This window comes from Eriocheir sinensis, chromosome 30 (assembly GCF_024679095.1).
Source record: "Eriocheir sinensis breed Jianghai 21 chromosome 30, ASM2467909v1, whole genome shotgun sequence".
Lineage (NCBI taxonomy): Eukaryota > Metazoa > Arthropoda > Malacostraca > Decapoda > Varunidae > Eriocheir > Eriocheir sinensis.
In genome coordinates, this window is record NC_066538.1 from 10,406,557 (window position 1) to 10,433,226 (window position 26,670).

Sequence of the window (26,670 nt, forward strand, 5' to 3'; positions counted from 1 at the left end):
TATTCTTACTCACCGCAATCATCCTCTATTGAACAGTTCTCCTGTCCTGCCTCCGACACCCTCTGTTACACCTTAACCACTTCTACCTAGTACCGACTTCTAGCCCTTTAACTGTGTGACTGCTTCAGTTCCTTAATCCTAAATGCTTAAGTCACCCATCGAAATAAAAGAAAATGGAGCACTAAATGCTAAAGTTACCCATCGAAATAAAAGAAAATGGAGCACATGAGATACATCAGGCGAAGACTGGTAGGGTGGGACCGTGGGCCGGACTGAGTGTCTGCGGGTGACGTCACTGTGCAGAAGAGAAGAATTCTGGTACGAGGTTGAGAAGACCTTATATTCTCTTGGCCTTGCCGGTACCGATACTGCCCAGTCGCTTAAGATATCTCGGTGATATGGATATTCTCTCTCTCTCTCTCTCTCTCTCTCTCTCTCTCTCTCTCTCTCTCTCTCTCTCTCTCTCTCTCTGTATGAAGTAAATATTTTTTCGAAAAAAATAGCAAATTTATAATGTTATTAAGGATGGACTCATAGTCGAATAACAATAACAGTATATATTACCAAACCCTTAAAAAAGAATCGGACATGAAAAATTATTTAATAGATAAGTAAATGAAATAATGGAGGTGAGAGGAAGAATAAAAGAAAACAACGCAAGACAAAATGGCCGTGTGACTCAGCACAGCAAGGCATAACTTGTCCCCACATTCCAGGCGACATTCACTAAACTCCAGCAACCGGGCCTGGCGGTAAACTGGTCCCTGGTGCCGTTTAGTGTTCCGGGACCATAACGAAACCGCAGTACCGCTTTGTAATGATTCCAGTCGGCACTCGGTACCGGTATCGAGTGCCGAGTGGAATCGACTCTTCGGCACTCGGAACCGGTACCGAGTGCCGACTGGAATCATTACAAAGCGGTACTGCGGTTCCGTTAAGGTCCCGAAACACTAAACGGTATCAGTTTACCGCCAGTGCCAGTTGCCGGAGCTTAGTGAGACGCTCGCCTGGAGTGTTGGGACAAGTAACTGTTATGTCTTGCTGTGCTGAGTCACACGGTCTGCCCGCCATTTTGTCTTGCGTTGTTGTTTTCGTTCTTCCTCTCGCCTCCATTATTTCATTAACTTATCTATTAGATAATTCTTCATGTCCGATTCTTTTTTAAAGGTTTGGTAATATCTACTGTTATTGTTATTATACTATGAGTCCATCCATAATAACTATATATGCTATTTTTTATCGAAAAAAATAATATTTACTTCATACAGTAGATTTACATAGATTTACATAGAAAATCAAACCACACAGACCCCATGGTCCAGACTAGGTGGTCTGTCCTTAAACCTAAGTGATTTTACATTAATCAGATGGCTCCAAAACGTTGCTTTTCTACTCTAGTTAATATTAAGTTCAAGGAAGTGACGGTCGAGCTGGTTTTTAAAGGAGTCAATCGTGTTACACTGGACCACTGAAGGTGGGAGCTTATTCCATTCTCGCACTACAACGTTGGTGAAGAAAAATTTGGTGCAGTCTGAATTTACTTGTCTACATTTGAGTTTTGTGCCATTGTTCCTCGTTCGCAAAGTGTCATCGATCATAAACAATTTTGTTCTGTCTACATTCGTGAAACCATTAAGTATTTTAAAACATTCGATCAGTTTTCCTCAGAGGCGACGTTTCTCAAGAGAGAACATGTTAAGGGTGGAAAGCCTTTCTTCGTAGGATTTGTTGCGCAAGGAAGGGATCATTTTTGTTGCTCGATGCTGAACACCTTCTAGTTTAGCAATGTCCTTTGCATGGTGGGGAGACCAAAACTGTACCGCATATTCCAAGTGGGGTCTGACTAAACTATTGTAGAGCGGAAGTATTGCATCTTTATTTTTTAATAAAAAGTTTCTTTTAATGAAGCCCAACATTCTGTTCGCTTCATTTGCTGCATCGATGCATTGATGTGAGAATTTGAGGTTTGACGCGATTTTAATCCCCAGGTCCTTAACGCATTGAACGCTTGTGAGTTTAACGCCGCGTATTTCGTAATCGAACTTCTTATTTTTTGTTCCAACTTGAAGGACCTGGCACTTGTCTACGTTAAAGGGCATCTCCCATTTATCCGACCAGGCTGAAATTTTGTGCAAATCCTCTTGGAGGCTTTGCCTGTCTTCGTCAGTGAGAACCGAGTTACCAATCTTTGTGTCGTCTGCAAATTTACTAATGCGATTATTGAGTTCAACATCCACGTCGTTGATGTAAATAATGAAGAGCACTGGGCCAAGAACCGAGCCCTGAGGGACGCCACTAGTGACCGGCGCCCACTCTGAGTTAAATCCGTCAATCACAACTCTTTGTTGTCTGTTGCTCAACCAATTCGCGATCCATTGGTTTACTTGACCGTCAATGCCTATTTGCTTTAATTTATAAAGTAATTTATGATGTGGAACTTTATCAAACGCTTTCTGGAAATCAAGATAGACTACGTCCACTGATTTGGTTACGTCATAAATTGAGAAGAGATCGTTATAAAAGGTCAGTAGGTTTGACAGGCAGGATCTTTTGTTGCGGAAGCCATGTTGTGAATCGCCAATTAATGAGTGGCTTTCGAGGTAACTCACAATTTTGTCTCAATTATGCTCTCGAGTAGCTTACCTACAATTGAAGTTAGACTAATGGGTCGGTAGTTACCTGGTATTTTTTTTGTCTCCTTTCTTAAAAATCGGTGTCACGTTAGCCTTTTTCCAATCCGAAGGGACGATGCCTTGTCGCAAGGACATATTGAATACGGTAGTGAGGGAGGAGAGTATTTCGCACTTTGTTTCTTTAAACAGTATAGGATATACTTTGTCGGGTACGGGACTTTTATTTGTTTTAAGTGAATGGAGAGCTTTAAGGACTTCATCGGTTGTTATTTGAAAATTAGGCAATGCATGCTCGAGATTTACAATAGTACTGGTGTTGTTGGTAGCGAGAGGAAGACGGTTAGTATTAAACACCGAGGAAAAGTAATTGTTTAAGAGGTTTGCAATGTGTTGGCTGTCAGTCACTAGTGCACCGTCGCTGTTTGTTAAAGGTCCAATACCACTTTTGATCACCTTTCTGTTGTTTATGTAACTGAAGAAAGATTTCGGATTATTTTTACAGTTGGCTGCAATATTTTCTTCATATCTACGCTTTGCCTGACCTACTAGTCTTTTTACTCGTCGCCTGGCATCATTATAAAGTCTAATGTTTTCGGGCGTGCTTTGTTCTTTCTTTAACCTGTAAAACAATTTTCTCTCATTGACTGATTGTTTAATTTCGCTATTAAACCACGGTGGGCTTTTATTAGTGTTAATTCGCTTCTCGCACAAGGGGACGAATGTGTTCTGCTGAGTGAGTAAGTGATTTTTAAGGCTTAGCCAGGCTTCCTCTACGTTGCCGTCATCTGATATTTGTATTTCTGTTAGTTTTTGTCGGATTTCTACGAAGTTAGCTCTTTTAAAATTGGGCACCTTTACTTTATTTTCAGTCACTGATGATTGAGCTCTAATGTCGACGCGCACTAATTTATGATCGCAAGAACCGAGGTGTTCTCCTACCGTGACACTACTGACTAGGTTATCTTGTGTCGTTATAACAAGGTCGAGTATATTATTTTGTCGAGTTGGCACAGAAACCATTTGGCTTAGATAATTTTCTTCTAGAAATTCGATCATTCTATGTGACTCGCCTTCTGTACCTGACAGTGTCGCCCAGTCGATATGGAGGAGGTTAAAGTCTCCTAATATCAGTGAGTCGTTTTTATTAAGTGACTGCCTTAAGACGCTGTACATTTCAAAGTCGTCATCGAGTGATTGCCCGGGAGGTCTGTAGGTGACAGATATATTTAAATTGACTTTTGCAATGTTTACTCGCACGCACAAATGTTCAACGTTACTGTTTCCCGGTGTTTTGTCAGTGGGTTGCAAATAGCTTTTGACATAAAGGCGACGCCACCGCCTCTACGGTTTACACGATCTTTGTTGAAGAGTCTGTAGCCATCTATGTTGTATTCGGAACTTAAATCAATATTTGTGGTGTCGATAAATGTTTCGGTTATAGCAATTATGTCAAAATTTTCTGTTAGAGCAAGACATCTCAGTTCATCAAATTTGTTTCTTAGGCTACGCGCATTGAAACTAAGGATTTTTAAGTTATCTAGAGGCTTGGTAATAGAGGTGGTGGTACTTGCGGGATCACGGTTACGGGTTTGTTGCGATGCACGGCGTCTATTTACACGGGCGGGGTGGAGGGACGTGGCTGTGACTCGTTTTTTGCTCGGGAGAGAGAGAGAGAGAGAGAGAGAGAGAGAGAGAGAGAGAGAGAGAGAGAGAGAGAGAGAATATCCATATCACCGAGATATTTTAAGCACTCAGTCTCAGCCTGTCACTCGTGTGAGGAAGAAATGAGGGACATCATGAGCGAGTGGTCAGTATCGGTACCGGTACCGAGCAGTCTGGTACCGTTAGTACCGGTACAGGTGCCGGTACCTGCAAACCCCTACTGAGTTCCGTTTCGCTGTTCTTGGGTATATTTGATTCGACAGCTTATATATTCTTAACACAAAAGCTTTTAGACTGTTACGCTATTCCGAAACATTTTTTCTTTTGTTTATCAACAAAAACATGAAAACAAACAAAGGAAACACATTTTTAAATATTATAGATTCTTCTAAGAACAGGAGGTAATAACGTTAATATACTGTGTCCAAATTTCCTCACAAGGCAATTTTATAAATAGTATGCTGTGTTGTCCCCCGCTTATACAGTTCATTGCCAGCAGACACTAAATATCTTATAAATAATGGAAGTATTATTCCCTTAAAAATAAATACTTATTTGCTCTTCAAAAAGAATAGACTACACTACTACCCTGCATTTGCTCCATCGTCAATTTATATATATGTATAATTGCTTACATCCCGTATATTATAAAATTTACTGTATTCGCAGTAATGAAGATTAAGTCTACCGGGGAAATTCGGCTTTACAGACCTTACAAATGATAGATTTTGTACAGTGCATTTATATATATATATATATATATATATATATATATATATATATATATATATATATATATATATATATATATATATATATAAAACACACACACACATATATATATATATATATATATATATATATATATATATATATATATATATATATATATATATATATATATATATATATATAAACACACACACACACACACACACGTATGGGCGTAGTTGTGTTTGTTTATATAGATATATATATATATATATATATATATATATATATATATATATCTATATATATATATATATATATATATATATATTTTACATTGCGGCATATTGCGCCGGTAGGCTTCTTCTCGGTGGATCCTGATGGTCGGTCCAAGGCTTCTTTCCGGTTGGTCCTGATGGTCGGCCCAGCCCGGTCTGGCGCAGGCGAGTGTTTATAGTGGCGCCATCTTGCATTGGCTCATGCTGCCCTCACAGAGCTCATCTTTGATCCTAGAATCTAGAGTCCGGGTTGATAGGTGGTCTTCTGGACAGCATGTGGGTAGTTTTAAGCCACTCGGCGGCGGCTGAAAAATCCCAGCTTGGTGGCACCGGGCGGGGATTGAACTCGCGTCCTCCTTAACACGGGGCCGTTACTCTGACGACTCAGCCATCGCCTCCCCACATATATATATATATATATATATATATATATATATATATATATATATATATATATATATATATATATATATATATATACGCACACACACACACACACACACACACATATATATAGATATATATATATATATATATATATATATATATATATATAGATATATATATATATATATATATATATATCTATATATAGTCTTATTTTTATGAATGATGTTTTCTATGCCCTCTCTGGCCCCAACTCTCAGGAGGCTTCTGGACCTGATGGAGTGCCTCCTATTGTGTGTGTGTGTCACACACACACACACACACACACACACACACACACGCGCGCGCGCGCGCGAAAGTGAAGGGAACACGTGCCTGGTGGCGCCAAGGGCGTCCTGAAGATGCAAAGCCAAGAATTAGGTGTACAGGGTCTGAGTAGGTGCAATCTCCAAAAAAATGTCTAGCATGAAAAACATAGATGTTAGTGAATGATAAGTCTAAAAGAAGCATGTTTACAAAATGTTGAAGATGGTGGAGGGCACAAACCCATGCATGTTTGCGAGACCTGTTGAAGATTTTATGCACGGTGATGGACCAAGAAGGGTTGTTTAGAAAAAAAAATATTGGGGATACAGGGTTTGGATAGTATATAAAGGATAAGACGATAATGGAGGTAAATAAATATATATATATATATATATATATATATATATATATATATATATATATATATATATATATATATATATATATATATATATATATATATAAAAGTAAAGATAAAGAGCAACTGGGTGACGTTTACCGTGATATTTAATTAACGTATTCGAGTGGGAAGTGAATTAAATGAGATAAAAAGGAAAGAAAATGAATAAAAAGGAAAATGAGCAGTAACAAAGAGAAAGGGACAGGTGATAATGGGAAATAAAATGCTGAGAAAAGGAAGATTCAAGTTGAAAATGATGTATAAAAACATATATAATGAGGATATGATGATCTGGTAATATTTCCAGTATAAAGAGAGGGGGTATACAAAGTCAAAAAGAGGGTCAGAAAGAAAAGTGTGAAACCGTTAAAGGAAGAGTATGGATAACAGTATGAAAATATGAAGTAATAAGTGGTGAGGAATCTTAGAAAAAGAATGTGTGGTAAGATATATGGTGGAAACAAAATACCATTGTCTGGGGAAAGAGAATACCTCTCTGTTAGAGACATAAGGGAAATGGATGAAATTAAGAGGCTAAGTAGATAATAACCAAACTGGCCAATGAGGAAGAACTCTCGGTGTGTGAAGAGGAGAGAGAGGAAGTATTTAAACATGGTCGCTAGGTAGAGGCTGGCTCACTACCACTAAAGGTAAGATTCAGGACCAATGATATGGCTAAGGTAAAAACTAGCATAGGAAGGTTAATGTGGTTGGTGGGTTATAAAGACATATTTACTCGAAATATGTGAACGAAATGGACAGAGGTGAAAAATGGGCGAAGGACGCAAGATTAGATGAAGAAATATTATTGGAAAATAATAGATCATAAACTAAACAAATAATGTGTGAGAAACAGGGACGAAAAGGAGTGATAGCAGAAAAAAAGGGAATATACATGAGAAAAAAAAGGATTGTTGAAGGGAAAAATCACTACACCATTATAGATGGCACATGTCTAGCGAATTATACGTAAAACACTGTTCGATGTGAGATGAGCCAGATATTCTGTATATAACTAAAACTAAACTGAATGAAGATTTATATTTGAAGCTGAAAGATACTGGTAATTATTGTGTATAGAGAACTATCAGATATGAAAGGAGATGACTATGAACAATGATATTGACAAAGGCTAGTAAAATATGAAGTGGAATATAAGAAGAGAAAAGGAGAGGGGAATGACGGGAAGGGTTGGTATGAAGAGATGATTGTGAAAATGAGGGGATAATTGTGAAAATTAGAATTGTAAAAGTGAAAGGCGAATAATGATGTTAACATATGTTGAGGCGAAGAGGAGTATGATAAGTTGCTTATTGACAATTTGAAGTGCCTGAGTCACATGACAAGAAATAGTAATATGGTAGTCCAAATGGGAGACTTAAACTGTATTGAAGTGCATTTCGAAAAAAAAAAAAAAAACAGAAGGGAGTAAACTTATGAGGATAACAAGGTGCTGCATCTTGCATGGGGAGGCGGTGGCTGAATCGACAGAGTAACACCACCGCGTTCAGGAGGACGCGAGTTCAATCCCCGCCCGGTGCCACCAAGCTGGGATTTTTCAGCCGCCGCCGAGTGGCTTAAAACTACCCACATGCTGTCCAGAAGACCACCTATCAACCCGGACTCTAGATTCTAGGATTAAAGATGAGCTCCGGGAGGGCAGCATGAGCCAATGCAAGATGGCGCCACTATAAACACTCGCCTGCGCCAGAACGGGCTGGGCCGACCATCAGGACCCACCGGGAAGAAGCCTTGGGCCGACCATCAGGCCCCACCGGGAAAAAGCCTACCGGCGCTATAGGCCGCGACGTAAAAAAAAAAAAAAAAAATTACTTATATCTGTACGCAATGGATTATAAAAAAATATGAGCTATAGAGATGAAAACAAGCCATTTAGATTAAACTATTTAGAAAAGAACCTGAAGTTGGTATAGCAATTATATATCTGTTCTGTGTGGGACAAAAATTACCATCCTTGAAAATAACTAAAGCCAAGTACTGAGACACTCGATGAATGGGACGAATACATAGAAATGAGATAAAGGAAAATGATGTTCAGAAAAAGAAAAAAAATTAGAAAACATATAAAGAAAGGGTTGAAAAAGCGTTCTAACATGCTCAGTAAAGGAAAATGGTAAAACACAGATTTAACGCTAGGTATGAGAAAAGAAAATAGACAAATATCAACCCTGCTGGGCTTACTCCCTTCCGTACCAGTAAGTAGAATCTTTCAACCTCTATGCGCTAAGGAGACTTACTTTACAAACCCACAAATAGGTAGTTGGAGGGAACTGAATATGCAAAAGATGAATGCTGGAATGAGGAAATTCACTAGCTGATAAAGAAAGGCCTGGATGAGAAGAAAGCAGTTGGACCGAATGTTGTAATGAAAGGCACTAAAAATATAGAGAAAAACTGGCAAAACCGCAAAGCGACTTACATTAACTGTGTGTTCCTTGAAAATAGGTAAAATTCCTTGAGAATAAAAAATAGCAAATATAATGCCACTGCTTAATGTGAGAGAGAAGAAGCAACCATTTAAAACTACAGAACAGGGGCCTGATTCACAGAGATGCGCACTAACGGCCCGCGGTAAAAACTACACACTGTTGCTTTAACAATCGACGTTAACTTCAAATTCACGGAGCAAACCTTACATTGTAGTTTGAGGCACGCTAAGGCATCCAGGCCGCTGATTGGGTGAGCGCCGTCGATGATGTCATCGGACTCGCAGCGAATCGGAAGCATGTTTTCAGAACTCTCAACCAATCATAAGGTAGCAGCCTTCAGCTGCAGCTTCAAAATGACCCGTTCTCTCTTCCCATTTTCTTCCTTTTTCCATCATAATAAGAGACCATGACACTTTATAACCTTTCTAATACACTAATTACTTTATCCACTCTGATTAAGGTGTTTATGTTAGAATTAAAAAAATAAAAAATAAGGTGTACTGTCCTTATGGTGGTTTGGGAACTTATTTCGTTGTCTGGTAACGCTGCTTTTCGACGTCTTGTTATCTACGAATATCCTTAAGGGGAAGTAAAAGAAGATAAAGATGAAGAGGTAGGAAGATGAATAAAGAGAAAGGAAGGAAGGATAGAAGGGAGGAGAAGGGAGGTGTGGTGAAATATTTTGACCGATTAAGGCTCGCCGTGACTGGTTGGCGAGACTAGTTTCTTGCTGCCTGCCATGCGCACGATTCACTCCCTCAGCGGGACGCTGATCTTGATCTTGATCTTGATGTCACAGGTAGCTTGAGGTTTCTCCCCAGCCAGGCCAGTGCATCAGCAGCTCCTGTGAAAGAAAAACAAAACATACAGAGAATCGGTGTTCAGCTACTCGGGGCAAGATGTCATTGCCTACATCTTGCACGCCACATGCTCCCCAGGAACTCTTTCACCGCCTCAATCACTCGTCCATTCGTCTCTCCACTCAACCACAGCAGCAGCACCATCCACGCCCTTCCAGTCCACCCATTCACTTCACGTCCCATCTCACTCAGAGACACCTGCATCATCTTTGTTCTTTCTCTGCCATAGTTCTTACATTCCAGCACTACATGTTGTACAGTCTCATCCACACCCCTGTCACACATCTGGCACACTTTGCTGCGGGACTCAGACCATCTATCGTTCCTTGCATTTACATCCAGACACTGCGCTCTATCACGGAAAAGAAGATCATCTCCCAGGCTTCCCCCATACCTCACCTCACACTTTGGGACCTCTTTCTCCCTGTACCAGTCTAGGGTTCCCTTTCTTTCCATTTAATTCTTCCACTTGCTCAATCCCTCATCTTTTACTGCCATATCTATCACAGTCTTCCACTTTCTAACATTCCACTCAAACCCCTCTCCATTTCAGTTTCTTATTCTCCATTTAAACACAATCTGCCTATCTTCAAAGGGTCGGTACACCCACCTACTTAGCATAACATTCCTATCTATCATTCGCCCACATTTATTCGCCCATTTGCCATCTCTTATATTCCACAAGTATACTTTTCGAGCTAATCTTGCATCCTCCTTTTGCTCCAGTTTTACTTTATATCTCAAGGTTGCCTTTACTAGTCTTTCCCTAAAAGTGCTCCATCCCATGTCACCCCTTAGAGCCACGACTGCCGCAAACCTTGGTGCATTCAGTGCCATTCTTGCTACCCTATTCTGCCCCACTTCCAGTTTATCTCACTGTCGTTCCATGTCACCATATCCATTCCATACATAATACTAGGGACAGCAACACTCTTCCAAACCTCACGGATGACATCATACTTGCTCACTCTCATCCCCGTTGTACTCCCCAAACGGCCTACCCAGTGGTTAGTCATGCTTATCTTCTCATTATTGGCCCTATCGCATTCATTCACATCCATCCACACCCTTAGATACTTGTCTTCTACTGTATGTTCCAACCCATTCTCTTTCACTCTCCAAGTTGCTTGTCTCTCATCCTCTGACCTACTGACTATCATAATCTTGCTTTTCTCACTACTAAAACTGAGTAAGTTTTCAAGCAGTGTTGCCAAATTAGCGATTTCGTCGCTAAATTTGGCGATATTTGATAATTTTTAGCGACTTATTATAGCATTTTGAGACATGTCGCAAAGCATGCTTGGTAATTTTAGGCGTTAGGGTTACATGTTGTTTGAAGTGCAATGCACGCAAGCCATGTAATTATTCTACACACAAATTATCAGTTAAATATATACGTATAAAAAAAATAAAAATAAAAACATAAAAGTTGCGTTTGTCACAAACACGGTACTCTTTCCTTTTCAGTAATTTTAATTAATACAAATATGTTATGCCTTAATGGACTAAATAAACTATATAAGTTCAGATGAACCATTTGCAACTTATGGGGCTGCTGGGTTACAACAGGCTGCTGCATCACAGCCACAGGCAGGAGTGCACATGAGACCTTTCCTGAGGCAGGAGCATCGAGTTGCCCTACATTTGGATTTGCATGCACAGGTCACAAGCTGAAGACAAGCATCTGAGATAGGAGGAAGTGTTGTCCACACAGGAACCAGGAAACTTTTTTCCTTTATCCAAGCTTGTGTCCAGTGGAGATGATATATGGATGTGTTCCTGATCTGCTTGCAGCCAAATCTTTGCCTAGTAGTTGGCACGTAAAATTTGCAGTTCAGTGCATCCCTAGCTAGAGGCAACATCTCAAGGTCCTGCATGGCCTTCTTAAAGAGCTGGAGCCTGGCTTGGTTAACATTTAATAATGTAGAAGAACCATAGAGAAGGCACACAAACTGCTCAATTGGTGCAAGTTCTCCATCACGGCCAATTCCACTAACCAGGAGTGGTTGACTATGGGAAACTGCCCAACATGTCTTCTTGCCATGGCGACTGTAAGCAGAGTTTGTGTCACATCTTGTTAGAGCATGAAAACCGAGCAGGTTTTCCCTAATAGGTAGTGGGAGTCTCTCAGACACTGTGTGTATTGGATAGCATTTCCTTTTCCTTGCTGTTCCAGATATCATCCATACCTCAGCTGCCTTGCCTGGCATAAAGTGTAGGAGAAGCAACATCACATCTGTATCACTGGACTTGATAAGCAGCCTTTCATAGCCTTCACTGACTGCCTCACATGAATGGAGAATCAGTCTTGTATCAGCTTCTTCATGATTTCCTTGAAGTCGGACAGTTTACCAACTTGTTGATCTGGCTTCAGTAGCATTAGAGAATCCACCTCCAGTCACAAGCTCAAAGCTAGCTGGAAGATCCACACCCTTCTGCATGATTGCCTCAGACTGGAACCTGGCAAGGTCTGCCTTGTTCTCTTCCAAGGCAATGAAACTACTCCAGACCTGAAGAAGTGGAACATCTGGGCCATCAGTGGTCTTGCGAGTCAGTTTCCTCTTACCCACTCGCTTTGATCGAGTAGCAGTCTTGATTGATTCCTCTCCAATATAGCGGTCAAACACTACATCAACTCTCGTTATGTGTTCTCCAAATTGGTGTCATATTGCGTTTAAAGACCTCAGCATAGTCACCAAATGTTTGGCACCCATGAGGCTTTCCAAGTGTCGGGATAAATGCATGTCCATCAATCAGCACACAGGTCTTCATGTCAACAACTGAAACCTCTGTGGGTACACTAATTCCAGACATCAGACTACTGACAAGGTCTGCCTTTGGGATTGAGTTAATCTGACCTCCAGGCTTGGCCAAGTACAGGGGAACGGGGGACAGCTCATGCTTGAGAATATATTCCATTTTCACTGATCGACCTGCAGTGACAGCATTCAGTAACCGCTGCAACAGTTTTTTTGTCAGCTTTGATAGATTTCTGCACACACTGCAGAGTGGAAATGGCTACTTTGTACATATCTGCATTTTTTTTGAGTTGTCCCTTCTGAGAGCAGCATGGAACTGTACACTTCCATCAGTGGGTCGTTGTTTAGCATTAGCTATGAGATACTGTTTGCCTTGATCCTGAGCTGTGAGGAGATCAGTGACCACATCCAATGGTGCAATCAATGTCTTTGTTGCTAATGATACAAGAGGTCCACTTCTCTTCTCCGATTCATCTTCCCCAACTTTTTCCACATAAATGTCTACTATTAACATGCGATGCCCTAAAATAATCAAGAGGAGTTTTCAAGGTCTGGTTAGTCCACTAATAGTGGTTACTGCTGGTATGCTCCAGTTCAGCTATCTATTAGCATCTTCCATTTAGCGTAACCCATTTCTGGGTCGTGATCTGTAGAGTCCCTCATAGAGTCCCGACAACCTAAGATTTGGACGCCATTATTGGCCCTGTGTTTTCGCCGCGCTTTTCAAACACTATCACACGGTCTCGCGGCGAAGACCGGGCCAATAATGGCGTCCAAAATTTAGGCTATCTATCTATCAAGGGACTCTACAGATCATGACCCAGAAACGGGTTACGCTAAATGGAAAAGGATGAGGTATGCTGTAATGAAAAGTTCATTGTACTTCGCGTTATTAAGGTATTAATCTTGAATGAAAGGTGGGCAATGGAGCAAGTTTTTGCTCGTTTTGTTGCTTCTCGCCAGCCAGTTACCAACTCAATTGTTTCATATATATTCAAGCAAGTCAGTCTGTGTCAAGCTAAAAGAAAGGTCAACTCGGAGAGGAGAAAGATCACAAAAAGCTATACAAATTATTCTCTCTCTCTCTCTCTCTCTCTCTCTCTCTCTCTCTCTCTCTCTCTCTCTCTCTCTCTCTCTCTCTCCTTGCGACAAGGCATCGTCCCTTCGGATTGGAAAAAGGCTAACGTGACACCGATTTTTAAGAAAGGAGACAAAAAACTACCAGGTAATTACAGGCCCATTAGTCTAACTTCGGTTGTAGGTAAGCTACTTGAGAGCATAATTAGAGACAAAATTGTGAGTTACCTTGAAAGCCACTCATTAATTGGGGACTCACAGCATGGCTTCCGTAACAAAAGATCCTGCCTATCAAACCTATCAACCTTTTATAACGACCTCTTCACGGTTTATGACGTAACCAAATCACTGGACGTGGTCTATCTTGATTTCCAGAAAGCGTTTGATAAAGTCCCACATCATAAATTACTTTACAAATTAAAGCAAATAGGTATTGACGGTCAAGTACACCAATGGATCGCGAATTGGTTGACCAACAGACAGCAAAGAGTGGTGATTGACGGATTTAACTCAGAGTGGGCGCCGGTCACTAGTGGCGTCCCTCAGGGCTCGGTTCTTGGCCCAGTGCTCTTCATTATTTACATCAACGATGTGGATGTTGGACTCAATAATCGCATTCGTAAATCTGCAGACGACACACAGATTGGTAACTCGGTTCACACTGACGAAGACAGGCAAAGCCTCCAAGAGGATTTGCACAAAATTTCAGCTTGTTCTGATAGATGGGAGATGCCCTTTAACGTAGACAAGTGCCACGTCCTTCAATTTGGAACAAGGAATAAGAAGTTCGATTACGAAATGCGCGGCGTTAAACTCAAAAGCGTTCAATGCGTTAAGGCCTTGGGGGTCAAAATCGCGTCAAACCTCAAATTCTCACAGCAATGCATCGATGCAGCATATAAAGCGAACAGAATGTTGGGCTTCATTAAAAGAAACTTTTTATTCAAGAATAAAGATGTAATACTTCCACTATACAATAGTTTAGTCAGACCCCACTTGGAATATGCAGTACAGTTTTGGTCTCCCCACCATGCAAAGGACTTTGCTAAATTAGAAGGTGTTCAGCGTCGGGCAACAAAAATGATCCCTTCCTTGCGCAACAGATTTTACGAAGAAAGACTTTCCACCCTTAACATGTTCTCTTTTGAGAAACGTCGCCTCCGAGGAAAACTGATCGAATGTTTTAAAATACTTAATGGTTTCACGAATGTAGACAGATCAACATTGTTTATGATCGATGACACTTTGCGTACGAGGAACAATGGCGTAAAATTCATATGTAAACAAGTAAATTCAGACTGCACCAAATTTTTCTTCACCAACGTTGTAGTGCGAGAATGGAATAAGCTCCCACCATCAGTGGTCCAGTGTAACACGATTGACTCCTTCAAAAACAAGCTCGACCGTCACTTCCTTCAACTTATTATCAACTAGAGTAGAAATGCAACGTTTTGGAGCTTTCTGATTAATGTAAAATCACTTAGGTTTAAGGACAGATCACCTAGTCTGGACCATGGGGTCTGTGTGGTCTGATTTTCTATGTAATTCTATATGTAATTCTCTCTCTCTCTCTCTCTCTCTCTCTCTCTCTCTCTCTCTCTCTCTCTCTCTCTATATATATATATATATATATATATATATATATATATATATAACCCAAAGTTAAGACGTCACATGTATGTAACAGATGCTGTGGAACTATTCCTTAATGAAGGCTGTTACGCTGCTGCTTCATTCTTAACAGAGAATAGCTCTGCGGTAGATGTATCGGTGATCTTGGTAACTAGCCGCTCACATACCAGAGCAGGGACGGACGTCCGTCACGGTCGGCGACTACTTTATAAATGACTTCTTTCACTACGAAGGGCGCTCCATGCATAGTTTTTGATGATTTTCGACTGCAAGTGACATACAGTTCCTCAAAACAGATGTACTGAATGATATACTAGGCGATAAAAGTTTTTAAGAAAGTTACGAGTGTCGGAGCATGTCCCCATTGGATAATGTATGGGGGGAAAGATCCCCTCGCCGAGGACTCACTTGGCGTTCTGCCGGGGTGCGGTACGATATATTGGGTCGGTCACTTGATTCAGACGTGATAGACAGATTACGATATCCTGGGTCGGTCACTTGATTCAGACGTGATAAACAGATTCTAGGCTCACAGTGACCGATCCGCGAGACTCGTTTCTTGTAGGTGCCTCTCAGGCACACGATTCATTCGTTCACAGGCGACGCTGAGTAAGTTCTTCAACTCTTCAGGTGTTCATTAGACTGCTTAGAGTACACGTGTGACTGGTTTGTTCTCCGACTCTTCAGTTGCTCACTAGATTGCTATGAGTGCAGCTTAACTCCTCTACTTGCTAATGAATTGATAAATGCACATTGTAGGTAGTTCGTTGAATAAACAGGATTTATCTTCATGGTTTCCGGTCCTTGACTTTCTTACTTTTGAATAGTTTGAATGTGGAGGTCATTTACTTATTCAACTTCAATATATCTTACTCAAACGTTTCAACAAAACCTGAACCACCACACTTCTTAATTAAAGGAGGGGCAGAACATTGATCAAAGTTTGGAGCTAAAATGCAATGGTACACAATGGTAAGTTGTCTAATAGTGGTTACTGCCGGTATGCTCCAATTCAGCTATCTATATAAGGGTACCTAAGATGAGGTATGCTGTAATGAAAATGTCCTTGTACTTCGCGTTATTGAGGGATTAGTCTTGAATGAAAGGTGGGCAATGGAGCAAGTTTTTGCTCGTTTTGTTACTTCTTGTCAGCCAGTTACCAGCTCAATTCTTTCATACATATTCAAGCATAAGCAAGTCAGTCTGTGTCATACTAAAAGAAGGTTCAACTCAAAGAGAGAAGAAAGATCACAAGAATATATACAACTATTCTCTCTCTCTCTCTCTCTCTCTCTCTCTCTCTCTCTCTCTCTCTCTCGTAATAGTTATAAGATGATAGGGATGCTGTTCCTGTCAATTATTATTGTTATTACCACTAATTATATTACTGCTACTACTATAAAAAAAAATAGGTTCATTTAAGCTAGATTCCTGGCGCCTAGGTAGGTTGGTAAGCTTGCAGCTGATTGTCTGCTCCGCTCTCTCGCAGACATGTTTCTTTAATATATGCCATAGCTCAACTCACATACGAGATAGCCAGTTCTGGTTGACACCATCAGACTCAGCAGTGATTAAAGAATCAAGATGTATTTTAAAAACTCGACAAAACAAATAAGAAACTGGTATTACGATGAGTTGAACCGAGATGTTAAAAAAAATGTTTATAACATGTTTTACTTATGCTCGCTGTTTTCAACAGTTGTTCATTGACTGCAGAAATATATTATTGCATTACGTAGGAAAATCTCTCGTGAACACGATAGTGTGATCAGAATGCAGTTAAAGCTATTGAAAACACATAGTTATTTATAGCAACATGTCACTCGCAGCAACCATCACAGCGAGCGCGTCACGCTACGTGATTATGTTTAAAAAAATGAGTGTCGCGCGCGCCGTGATGGTTGCGGCGAGTGACATGTTGCAATAAATAACCCTGTGTTTTCAATATGTGGAGCTTTATCTGCATTCTGATCACACTATGGTGTTTACGTAACGTAATAATATATTTGTGCAGTCAATGAACAACTGTTGAAAATAGTGAGTATAATTAAAATATGTTATAAGCATTTTTTTAACATCACGGTTCAACTCATCGTAATACCATTTTCTTATTTGTTTTGTCGAGTTTTCACAATACATCTTGGTTCTACAATCACTGCTGATTCTGATGGTGTCAACCAAAACTGGCTATCTCGTATGTGAGGTGAGCTATGGCATATAATATAGAAACATGTCTCACTAGAGCATGCAAAATGTGGTCCGACATGAGTGTTAGCGGGAGAGCGGTATGCAGCCAATCAGCTGCAACCTTTCCAACGTGCCTAGGCGCCAGGAATCTAGCTTAAGTGAACAAGGTATAGTAGCAATTATGATGATAATAATAATAATAATAATAATAATAATAATAATAATAATAATAATAATAATAATAACATAAGCAATAATAGCAGTAACAGCAAGAAGCGCAGCATTGTGATAATATTCAGGTATAGGTATTAATTAACGGTACAATATTATTTCTTTCACTATCGTTTCTGTAATTATCAGAACGACATATTTAACTCTTTATGGCATTAATACCATTAACGTTGCTTTGATAACTAATTACCTACGGCTGTAAGGGAAAAATAAGCAAAGAACACATTAATAAGATTGAAGTTAATATAATCATATGTGTGTGTGTGTGTGTGAGAGAGAGAGAGAGAGAGAGAGAGAGAGAGAGAGAGAGAGAGAGAGAGAGAGAGATTGAAGTGCTGAACCATATATAAAATAATAAATGAGTATAATTATAGGTTATCTCGTTATAATATACAGAAGCTAATTATAAGCTACTCTTGACCCCCCCACCCCTCTCTCTCTCTCTCTCTCTCTCTCTCTCTCTCTCTCTCTCTCACACACACACACACACACACACACACACACACACATACACATCGTCTCTCACGCTAAAATATTGTAGAGAGAAAAACATTGAAATGTTACGGGATGAGTAAAAACATGGAGAGCTAGCCTAATAGGATTGAAGTCAAAATATTAATATAATCAATAACTCCTACAAGTGGGTGGTTGGGAAATTCGGGAAATCGAATTGGGTCGAAGTAAATGTAATGTGTGTGTGTGTGTGGGTGTGAGAGAGAGAGAGAGAGAGAGAGAGTACTAATTTTCAGGAATAGCCTATTAATAGTTTGTGTAGATATAACGGGATAAGCTATGATTATACTCATTTGTTATTTTTTTATATGGTACAACACTTCAAGATTCTCTCTCTCTCTCTCTCTCTCTCTCTCTCTCTCTCTCTCTCTCTCTCTCTCTCTCGGGTGCTAATGCATCCGTGCCCCCCGACCAGCTAGCCTAGGAACTCATGGCCTGACGCTAGCTCCTCTGCAGGGCTCTTTTAAGCCCATTCAGCCAACGTGCTGATAAACATACAACAACAACAAGCCATGACGGGGCCAGAGACACGCCAGTCCTCGTCGACAGACCGACTTGGTCGGCTAGATTTCGATCGCCGATAGAGTCGGTCTGTCGGCTCCCTGCTACGGGCCGCCTTTGGCAAAGGCCCGTGCTCCCTCGTGCAAGAGGGAGCAATCTCACCCCCCCCATGACGGGGTAATGGAACGCCAGCACTCGTCGAGCGATCAACTCTCCTGGCCTTTGAGCCAGCTTATAGACTGTTGAGTTGCTCGCTCGGCTCCGCCTACGAGTGCAAGATGCACCCGTGCCTCCCGACCAGCTGGGCAGGGCCTCATGACCTGACGCCCAGCAACTCTGCCGGGCTCCTCCATAGCCCATCATGCCAACGTGCATGTAAACATCAAACAACAATAACAACAGCCATAACGGGCAGTGGAACGCCAGCACTCGTCGAGCGAGCAACTCTCCTGGTCTTTGAGCCAGCTTATAGACTGTTGAGTTGCTCGCTCGGCTCCGCCTACGAGTGCAAGATGCACCCATGCCCCCCGACCGCCGGGCAGGGCCTCATGGCCTAACGCCCAGCAACTCTGCCGGGCTCCTCCATAGCCCATCATGCCAACGTGCATGTAAAAATCAAACAACAACAACAACAGCCATGACGAGCTAGGGCTGACTACCATCCAAACCCCTCAAGAAAAGCTTACCGGCGCCATAGGCTGGCACGTAAAAAAAAAATAATAATAATAATCATAGGTTATTCCGTTATATTTACAGAAACTACTGATAGGCTATCCCTGAAAATGGGTACTCTCTCTCTCTCTCTCTCTCTCTCTCTCTCTCTCTCTCTCTCTCTCTCTCTCTCTCTCTCATTTCATTACTTCGACCCTATTCGACTTTCCGTATGTCCCACCCATCCGCTTGTAGGAGTTATTGATCACATTAATATTTTGACCAATCCTACTGGGTTAGCTTTTCATGTTTTTAGTCATCCTGCAGCATTTCAGTGTTTTTATCTCTCTAATATTTTGACGTGAGACGGTGTGTGTGTGTGTGTGAGAGAGAGAGAGAGAGAGAGAGAGAGAGAGAGAGAGAGAGAGAGAGATGGGGGGCGGGGGGGTCAGGAGTAGCCTATTAATAGCTCCTGTACAAAAAAGCTGTTACCCGTGGCTGTGGCGGCGGCGGAGGTATCCACACACCCGCAACGAGCTTGCTTTGCTCGGTCTCCCTTACAGGGCCGCCTTTTGGCCAAAGGCCCTTTCCCCCTATAAATGGGGGTAAATCTTTAAGGAATAAGACAACAGTGGAACGCCAGCACTCCTCGGGCGAGCAGCCGGGTGGCCCTTCTACGGAGGCGAGGTGGACCCGTGGGGTCATCCTCGCTTAAGGCCACCCCTCCGTGGTCAAGTCGACGTCGACTAGTCGGCTGCTCGCACGAGTCAGCTACGGGTGTCTGCTGGGCGCCTGCCCAGAGAGCCCGTGCCTCCATCGCTGCTCGCCGGCTTTTACCCGTGGCTGTGGCGGCGGCGGAGGCTTCCCCACACCCGCCGCACGCCAGCGGCGGGTTCCCCCCTGCGACGGGCCGTCGCATCGACAAAGGCCCGTTCCCCCTTTTTAGGGGGTAAACCCAATAAGAATAAGAATAAGACAACCTATGATTATACTCATTTATTATTTTATATATGGTTCAGCACTACGACTTGAACTCTTTCAAGAGGAGGGTATCAGGACACCTCTCCTCCCGAAATTGACCTCTCTTTCGGCCACCTCTTTTGATTTTTTTTTTTTTTTTTAGGAGCGGCGAGTAGCGGGCTTTTTTTTTTATCATTGTTTCCTTTTTTTATGCCCTTGAGCTGTCTCTTTTGTTGTAAAAAAAAAAATCAATCTCTCTCTCTCTCTCTCTCTCTCTCTCTCTCTCTCTCTCTCTCTCTCTCTCTCACACACACGCACACACACACAAGAATATTTTAGCTTCAATCCAATTATGTTAGTTTCTCATGTTTTTACTTATCCTGCAACACTTCTATATTTTTATCTCTACAATAACTTAACGTGGGAGACAGTGTGTGTGTGTGTGAGAGAGAGAGAGAGAGAGAGAGAGAGAGAGGGGGGTCAGGAGTAGCCTATCAAGACCTTTTGTATATAACGAGATAAGCAATGATTATACTCATTTATTATTTTTCATATGGTTCAGCGCTTCAAAATCTCTCTCTCTCTCTCTCTCTCTCTCTCTCTCTCTCTCTCTCTCTCTCTCTCTCTCCACACACACACATACATACACACACATTAATATTTTTACTTCAGTCCTATTAGGTTAGTTTTCCATGTTTTTACTCATCCTGCAACACTTTTATATTTTTCTCTCTACAATATTTTAATGTGGGAGATGATGTGTCTGTGTGTGTGTGTGTGTGTGTGTGTGTGTGTGAGAGAGAGAGAGAGAGTACTTATTTTCATGAATAGCCTATCAATAGCTTCCGTAGATATAACAGGAAGTGCTATGATTATACTCATTTATTATTTTTTATATGGTACAGCAATTCAAAATTCTCTCTCTCTCTCTCTCTCTCTCTCTCTCTCTCTCTCTCTCTCTCTCCCAAAAGAAAGAAAAAAACGTCTCAAGTTAACATATAGTGGAGAAAATAATTTATATCGTTAATGGATTAGTGCATATACGGAGCTGTTAGGATTGAAGTAAAAAGTGTGTGTGTGTGTGTGTGTGTGTGTGTGTGTGTGTGTGTGTGTGATTTTTTTCATCAGGAGTAGGCTATCAATTTATGAGGGAACATAATCAACCTATTTTTATGTTCACTATGGCTGTTTATATTTTGTACAGGACTGGTCATGAGAACACTGGATACGGGACGATATACAATACACAACAGTAAATATAGCAGTAGGTTATTCATTAAATAAACTAATATTGATCGCGTATTTGTAGAATAGAGAACAACGTACATATATCTTTTATACACTACACAGTCGTGGGCAGTGATGTTATAATAAACAAAGGAGGATAGAAAAACCCTGCCTCGATTATACTCTGAGGAGAGCCAGAACGGAACCTCCCAGCACCTCTGCGCTGGAGAGCGAACAGTGAATCGTACGTTTGGCTCAAAGCGCCGGAGGATGTGTCTTGTCAGAAGGACACCACTGGTCTCGCCACACCGGGACTGGCAGTCCTCTGTGGTGAGATATGTCTGGCCTAATAGCCACGATCGGCTAATGCAAAAAAAAAAAAAAAAAAAAAAAAAAAAAAGTGAGATATTTTGACCGATCTGAAAAGAGTGACCAACCCAGGATATCGTACTGCACCCCGGCAGAATGCCGAGTGAGCCCGCGGCGAGAGGATCTCTTCCCCCCCCCCATACATTATCCAATGGGGACATGCTCCGACACTCGTGGCTTTCCTAAAAACTTATATCGCTTAATTTAGCATTCAGTATACCTATTTTGAGGAACTGTATGTCACTTGCAGTCGAAAATCATCAAAAACTATGCATGGGGCGCCCTTCGTAGTGAAAGAAGTCATTTATAAAGTTTTCGCCGACCGTGAGGGACGTCCGTCCCTGCTCTGCTGTTTGAGCGGCTTGTTACCAAGCTCACCGATACATCTACCGCAGAGCTATTCTCTGTTAAGAATGAAACAGCTGCGTAACAGCCTTCATTAAGGAATAGTTCCATAGCATGTGTTATATACATGTGACGTCTTAACTTTGAGTGATGTATCAGTAGATTCCTTAAAACGAGATAACCTATGATTATACTCATTTATTATTTCTCATATGGCTCTGCACTTCAGAATCTCTCTCTCTCTCTCTCTCTCTCTCTCTCTCTCTCTCTCTCTCTCTCTCTCTCTCTCTCTCTCACACACACACACACACACACACAGACACACGCACATTAATATTTTAACTTCAATCATATTAGTTTTTTTTCCATGTTTTTACTCAGCCAGCAACACTTCTATATATTTTTTTTCTTTCTACAATATTTTTTTTGTGTGTGTGGGAGACGATGTGTGTGTGTGTGTGTGTGTGTTCCATAACCTACCAATAGTGGATGGGTGGGAAATACGGAAAGCCCAATTGAGTCGAAGTAATGAAATGTGTGTGTAACCATAACAATAATAATAATAGTAGTAGTAATAATAATAATAATAATAATAATAATAATAATAATAATAATAATAATAATATACGGTTTATTCAAGTAAGGCAGCCGTCAGGCTGAAAATTTACATTTTAGAAGTACTTTAAGTAAATTTCGCTAACGAGAACAAGTACAAAAAGAGAAGGGGGATGGAAAACGGGTGTCAGACTTGTCTATGGGAAAGGTAGGGAACTGTTATCACCTGCAGAGCTTACGAATTCGTGATCTCCTGCAGAGTTTGAGTAATTGTGATCACCTGAAGGATCCCAGAAATTCGGGTTTACACATGGTGATTCTATGTCTACCTGTTTCCTTCAAGTTCTTACAGGACACTGTATAAAGCTTTGAGAGGAACTGCTTACTTAAGAGTATAGTAGATGCAAATATGGACTAATCAACATTTTTAAGGTGTTTTGAAATTTGTTTGAAACCGTTACAATTGTAATAATAAATAAATAACTTTTTAACAATAGCAAATGAAAAAAGGAAATGATAACTAGCTACAACCAAACGATGACGAACGTAAGCCACATCCCTTTAATTGTCATTATAGTATCTTCTAGTTCTGTTACTTAATGATCTTGTAACACGTTAATATTCGCGATACACCATTATTAGCATTAACATAGCTATTAGAGCATTAGGATAATGTAAAGATATAGAATCGAACTTCAGACACGACATCCTGCTGAGTGATCCAAAATATCATAGTTCACCATATTAAACAACATCGCCCGCTTACATACAACCTTTCCTTCCGACGCTTTGATAGACACTGAAGTTCTCTGAACCATAATCTAATTATAACAAGTCTGGTCACTTCCTGCGAAAATCTCGTCGGGCTCGCGCATGACGTCACGCTGTCTTCAGAGGCGGGGGCCGTTGCGTGGAACCGAGTCAGTCTGCAATGAGACGGGGTTGGGTGCACAGCGTAGACGTGAATAAAAATGATAATAAGTAAATAATAAATGTGCTGTAGGTGGCTGCACATCAAATTATAAAGACAAACGTGGAATTGTTTTTCACAGCTAAATAAGAATGGTATATTTGGAGTTAATAAGGAAATAATAGAATGAATGAAAAGGTAGTACACAGTGGACAAAAAAATACCAGTCACCCATCAATTACTCCGTTTTCTGTCCTAGGACCATGGAGGTAGAATTTGTGGAGTCGACATCAACCCTAAAAAGTGAATCCGCCGAACTGTCATTTTTAGGGCTGCAAGGTTGTGGACACCTGCCAGGTGATGTAAGGTCAGGCTGCCCCTTAATGGACTCGGCCAGGCTGCAAGGTGTTGTCAGGTCAGTTATTTAAGAAATAGGTCTACCGCAACAATAAATGTACAGTACTCAAAAACACCACCATCATAATGAATGAGACGGATTCTGAAGTTAACAACTAAGATAGTGGACGTGAGCTCTCACCCGGGTATCCCTCATCTTGCGGTCCTAAAAATGACAATTCGGCGGCTTCACCTCAATGAATGGGATTAGCGGGCCGTGTCGACTCCACCAATTCTACCTCCATGCCTCGGACTCACCTAGGCAGCATGACGTCACCTCTTTGCCACGCCTCTCCTGCGCGTGAACAGACTTGGTATATGATTATACTTTGCTCTGAACCTCAACGCACCAGTCCACGAACAACTGTCTCTGTACGATAAGTTGGGCGCCCGGACTGTCCGGACATTTCATTCTGCCACACCGGGTTAATGGTTGGTCTTCAGGACAGCATGTGGGTAGTCTTAAGCTACTCGGCGGTGACCTAAAAATCCCAGGCGGTAGCGGCAGATTCGAACCCGCGTCGTCGATCACGCGGTGAATGCGGGGCCCGCACGCTAACCACTCAGCAACCGCCTACCCATATTCTCATTTATTATTTTTTTAATATGGTACAACACTTCAAAATTCCCTCTCTCTCTCTCTCTCACACACACACACACACACAAACAATAAAATCGTCCCACGCGCACACACACACACACACACACACACACACACACACACACACATACACACACACACAATGAATGAAATGAAAATAATGAAAATAATATATGTAGTTGACGCATTAGTGCAAGCACGGAGATAAGCTATGTATGTGTGATTTTTTTTTTCAGGAGTAGGCTATCAGCAATTTATAAAGGAACATAATTGCCTTATTGTTATGCTCATTATGGCTGTTAATATATTGAACAGGACTGGTAATTATAACACTGGATGCGGGATGATGTATAACAACAGTAAATATAACAGTAGGTTATTCGTTAAATAAACTAATATTGATCGCGTACATATTTGTGGAGTAGAGAACAACGTACATTTATCTCTCATACACCACACAGTCTTGGGCAGAGTCGTAATGTTAAAATAAACTAATTAGGATAGAAAACCCTATCCTTGGTTATGCTCCTCTAATTTACGGGAGCCCTCACTGAGCCTCCCAGCGCCTCGGCGCTAAAGATCGAGCTGTGAATCGTAAATCTGGCTCAAAACGCCGGGGGATGTGTCTTTTCAGTAGGACACCACTGGTCTCGCCACACCGGGCGTCGGTGTTGCTGGGAAAACGTTTCATACCGCTCACACTTTTCATACCTCTCAGAGTGTGTATCTCATAATTTTATAAAGGAAGTGGCTTTTCTTACTCGCAAAGGTATATTTCAAGTTGAAAAGTGATTCATAAGCATTTAAATGTTAATATGATAATATTGTTAACGTTTACTCAGAGACAGTAGGTATTCGTCAACAAATTCAGTGTCACACGGCGCGACGAAAGACCTCGATACAGTTTGATTTAGTAGTCGCTGGTTCAACACGTAGTTACTATAACAACACCCATGATCCTGCGAAGGCATTTGGTATCAAAGGCATCGGCACACCTCTTCAAATAAATATCCAACGGTTATGCCAAACAATTGTAGAGCAAGAGAGTCCAATTGACTTAAAAATACGAATCTTTTCCTGTCCGAATAATTATCGACAACGGAATATACAAAATGAGGCACCCCATCGGGTCCAAAAGCTTTCTATTTCTTTCCCTCTACTTAAATCATCTTTTTTTTCCACAGGTAACTACTCACGACTTCTGTGTGAGATCATGTTCGTCAGATCCATGGGCTACTATCTTATCCAGATATATATTCCTTCCTCGCTCATCGTGGTGATATCATGGGTCTCCTTCTGGCTCAATCGCTCAGGTAAGTGTATATACAATGATTCTCCAGATTTTAGAGATACTCTCTAATTTGCACATGTCTTGATTTTAATAACTGTGTGATCCCCCGATGTGGTTGTCTCTTTATGTATGACTACCAACGTTCTTATCGTTCGCTGTCTCTAATACCATATCATGATGACATGTTTTATTATTTTTATATCTTCTCTAATGATGTATGTTTCACAATATCCCAGTGGAAACTTACGTGTTTATTTCTTACCGCATACCTGTATTGTCTCAGTATTAACTTGTCCATGTCTTACTCTTTCACAATGAGACCAGCAAAGCATATTTTTTATATCGGCCGTGCTTTTGCCTCCATGTTCTTCACTTTCACCTAAATAACAAAATCAAATGAGTGGCAACACTGGGCAGGCTAATAACACCTTATAATCCTTGTTCCTACCTGGCCACTTCAGCTCCAGGTAGGTACAAGAGAACGCAGACCTACTGAGAGAGTTTTAGAACCATTAAAAATAATAAAGGGTGCACAAATGCACAGGCGCACGCGCGCACACAAATACAATCCTAAACACAGACCATGCCTCTCACCAGCTTTTTGTATATGTTTATTTTTTATTTTTTATTATGTAGTTCGTTACATATGTGCGTGTATGTAATGCTTGTCTTGTGTATATTAGTTTTATGCATTCCTGTTTTCTTTAAGTATATGTATGTTTATTTTATCTTTCTTTTCTCCATAAGTGTATATGAATTCTGCCTTTTCTGTGTTTAC

The 26,670-nt window shown here is 41.0% G+C and overlaps 1 protein-coding gene across 2 annotated transcripts in view; it reads left to right on the plus strand.

Annotated features, from left to right (window-relative positions):
• LOC127005568 (gamma-aminobutyric acid receptor subunit beta-like) overlaps positions 1-26,670 on the plus strand; it is a 120,112-nt gene that overhangs the window by 45,506 nt on the left and 47,936 nt on the right. For both annotated transcript variants that reach the window (XM_050874504.1, XM_050874505.1), the window contains one exon: positions 25,786-25,914. In XM_050874504.1, coding sequence (XP_050730461.1) covers positions 25,786-25,914 — 129 coding nt within the window. The remainder of the gene's footprint in view (positions 1-25,785; positions 25,915-26,670) is intronic.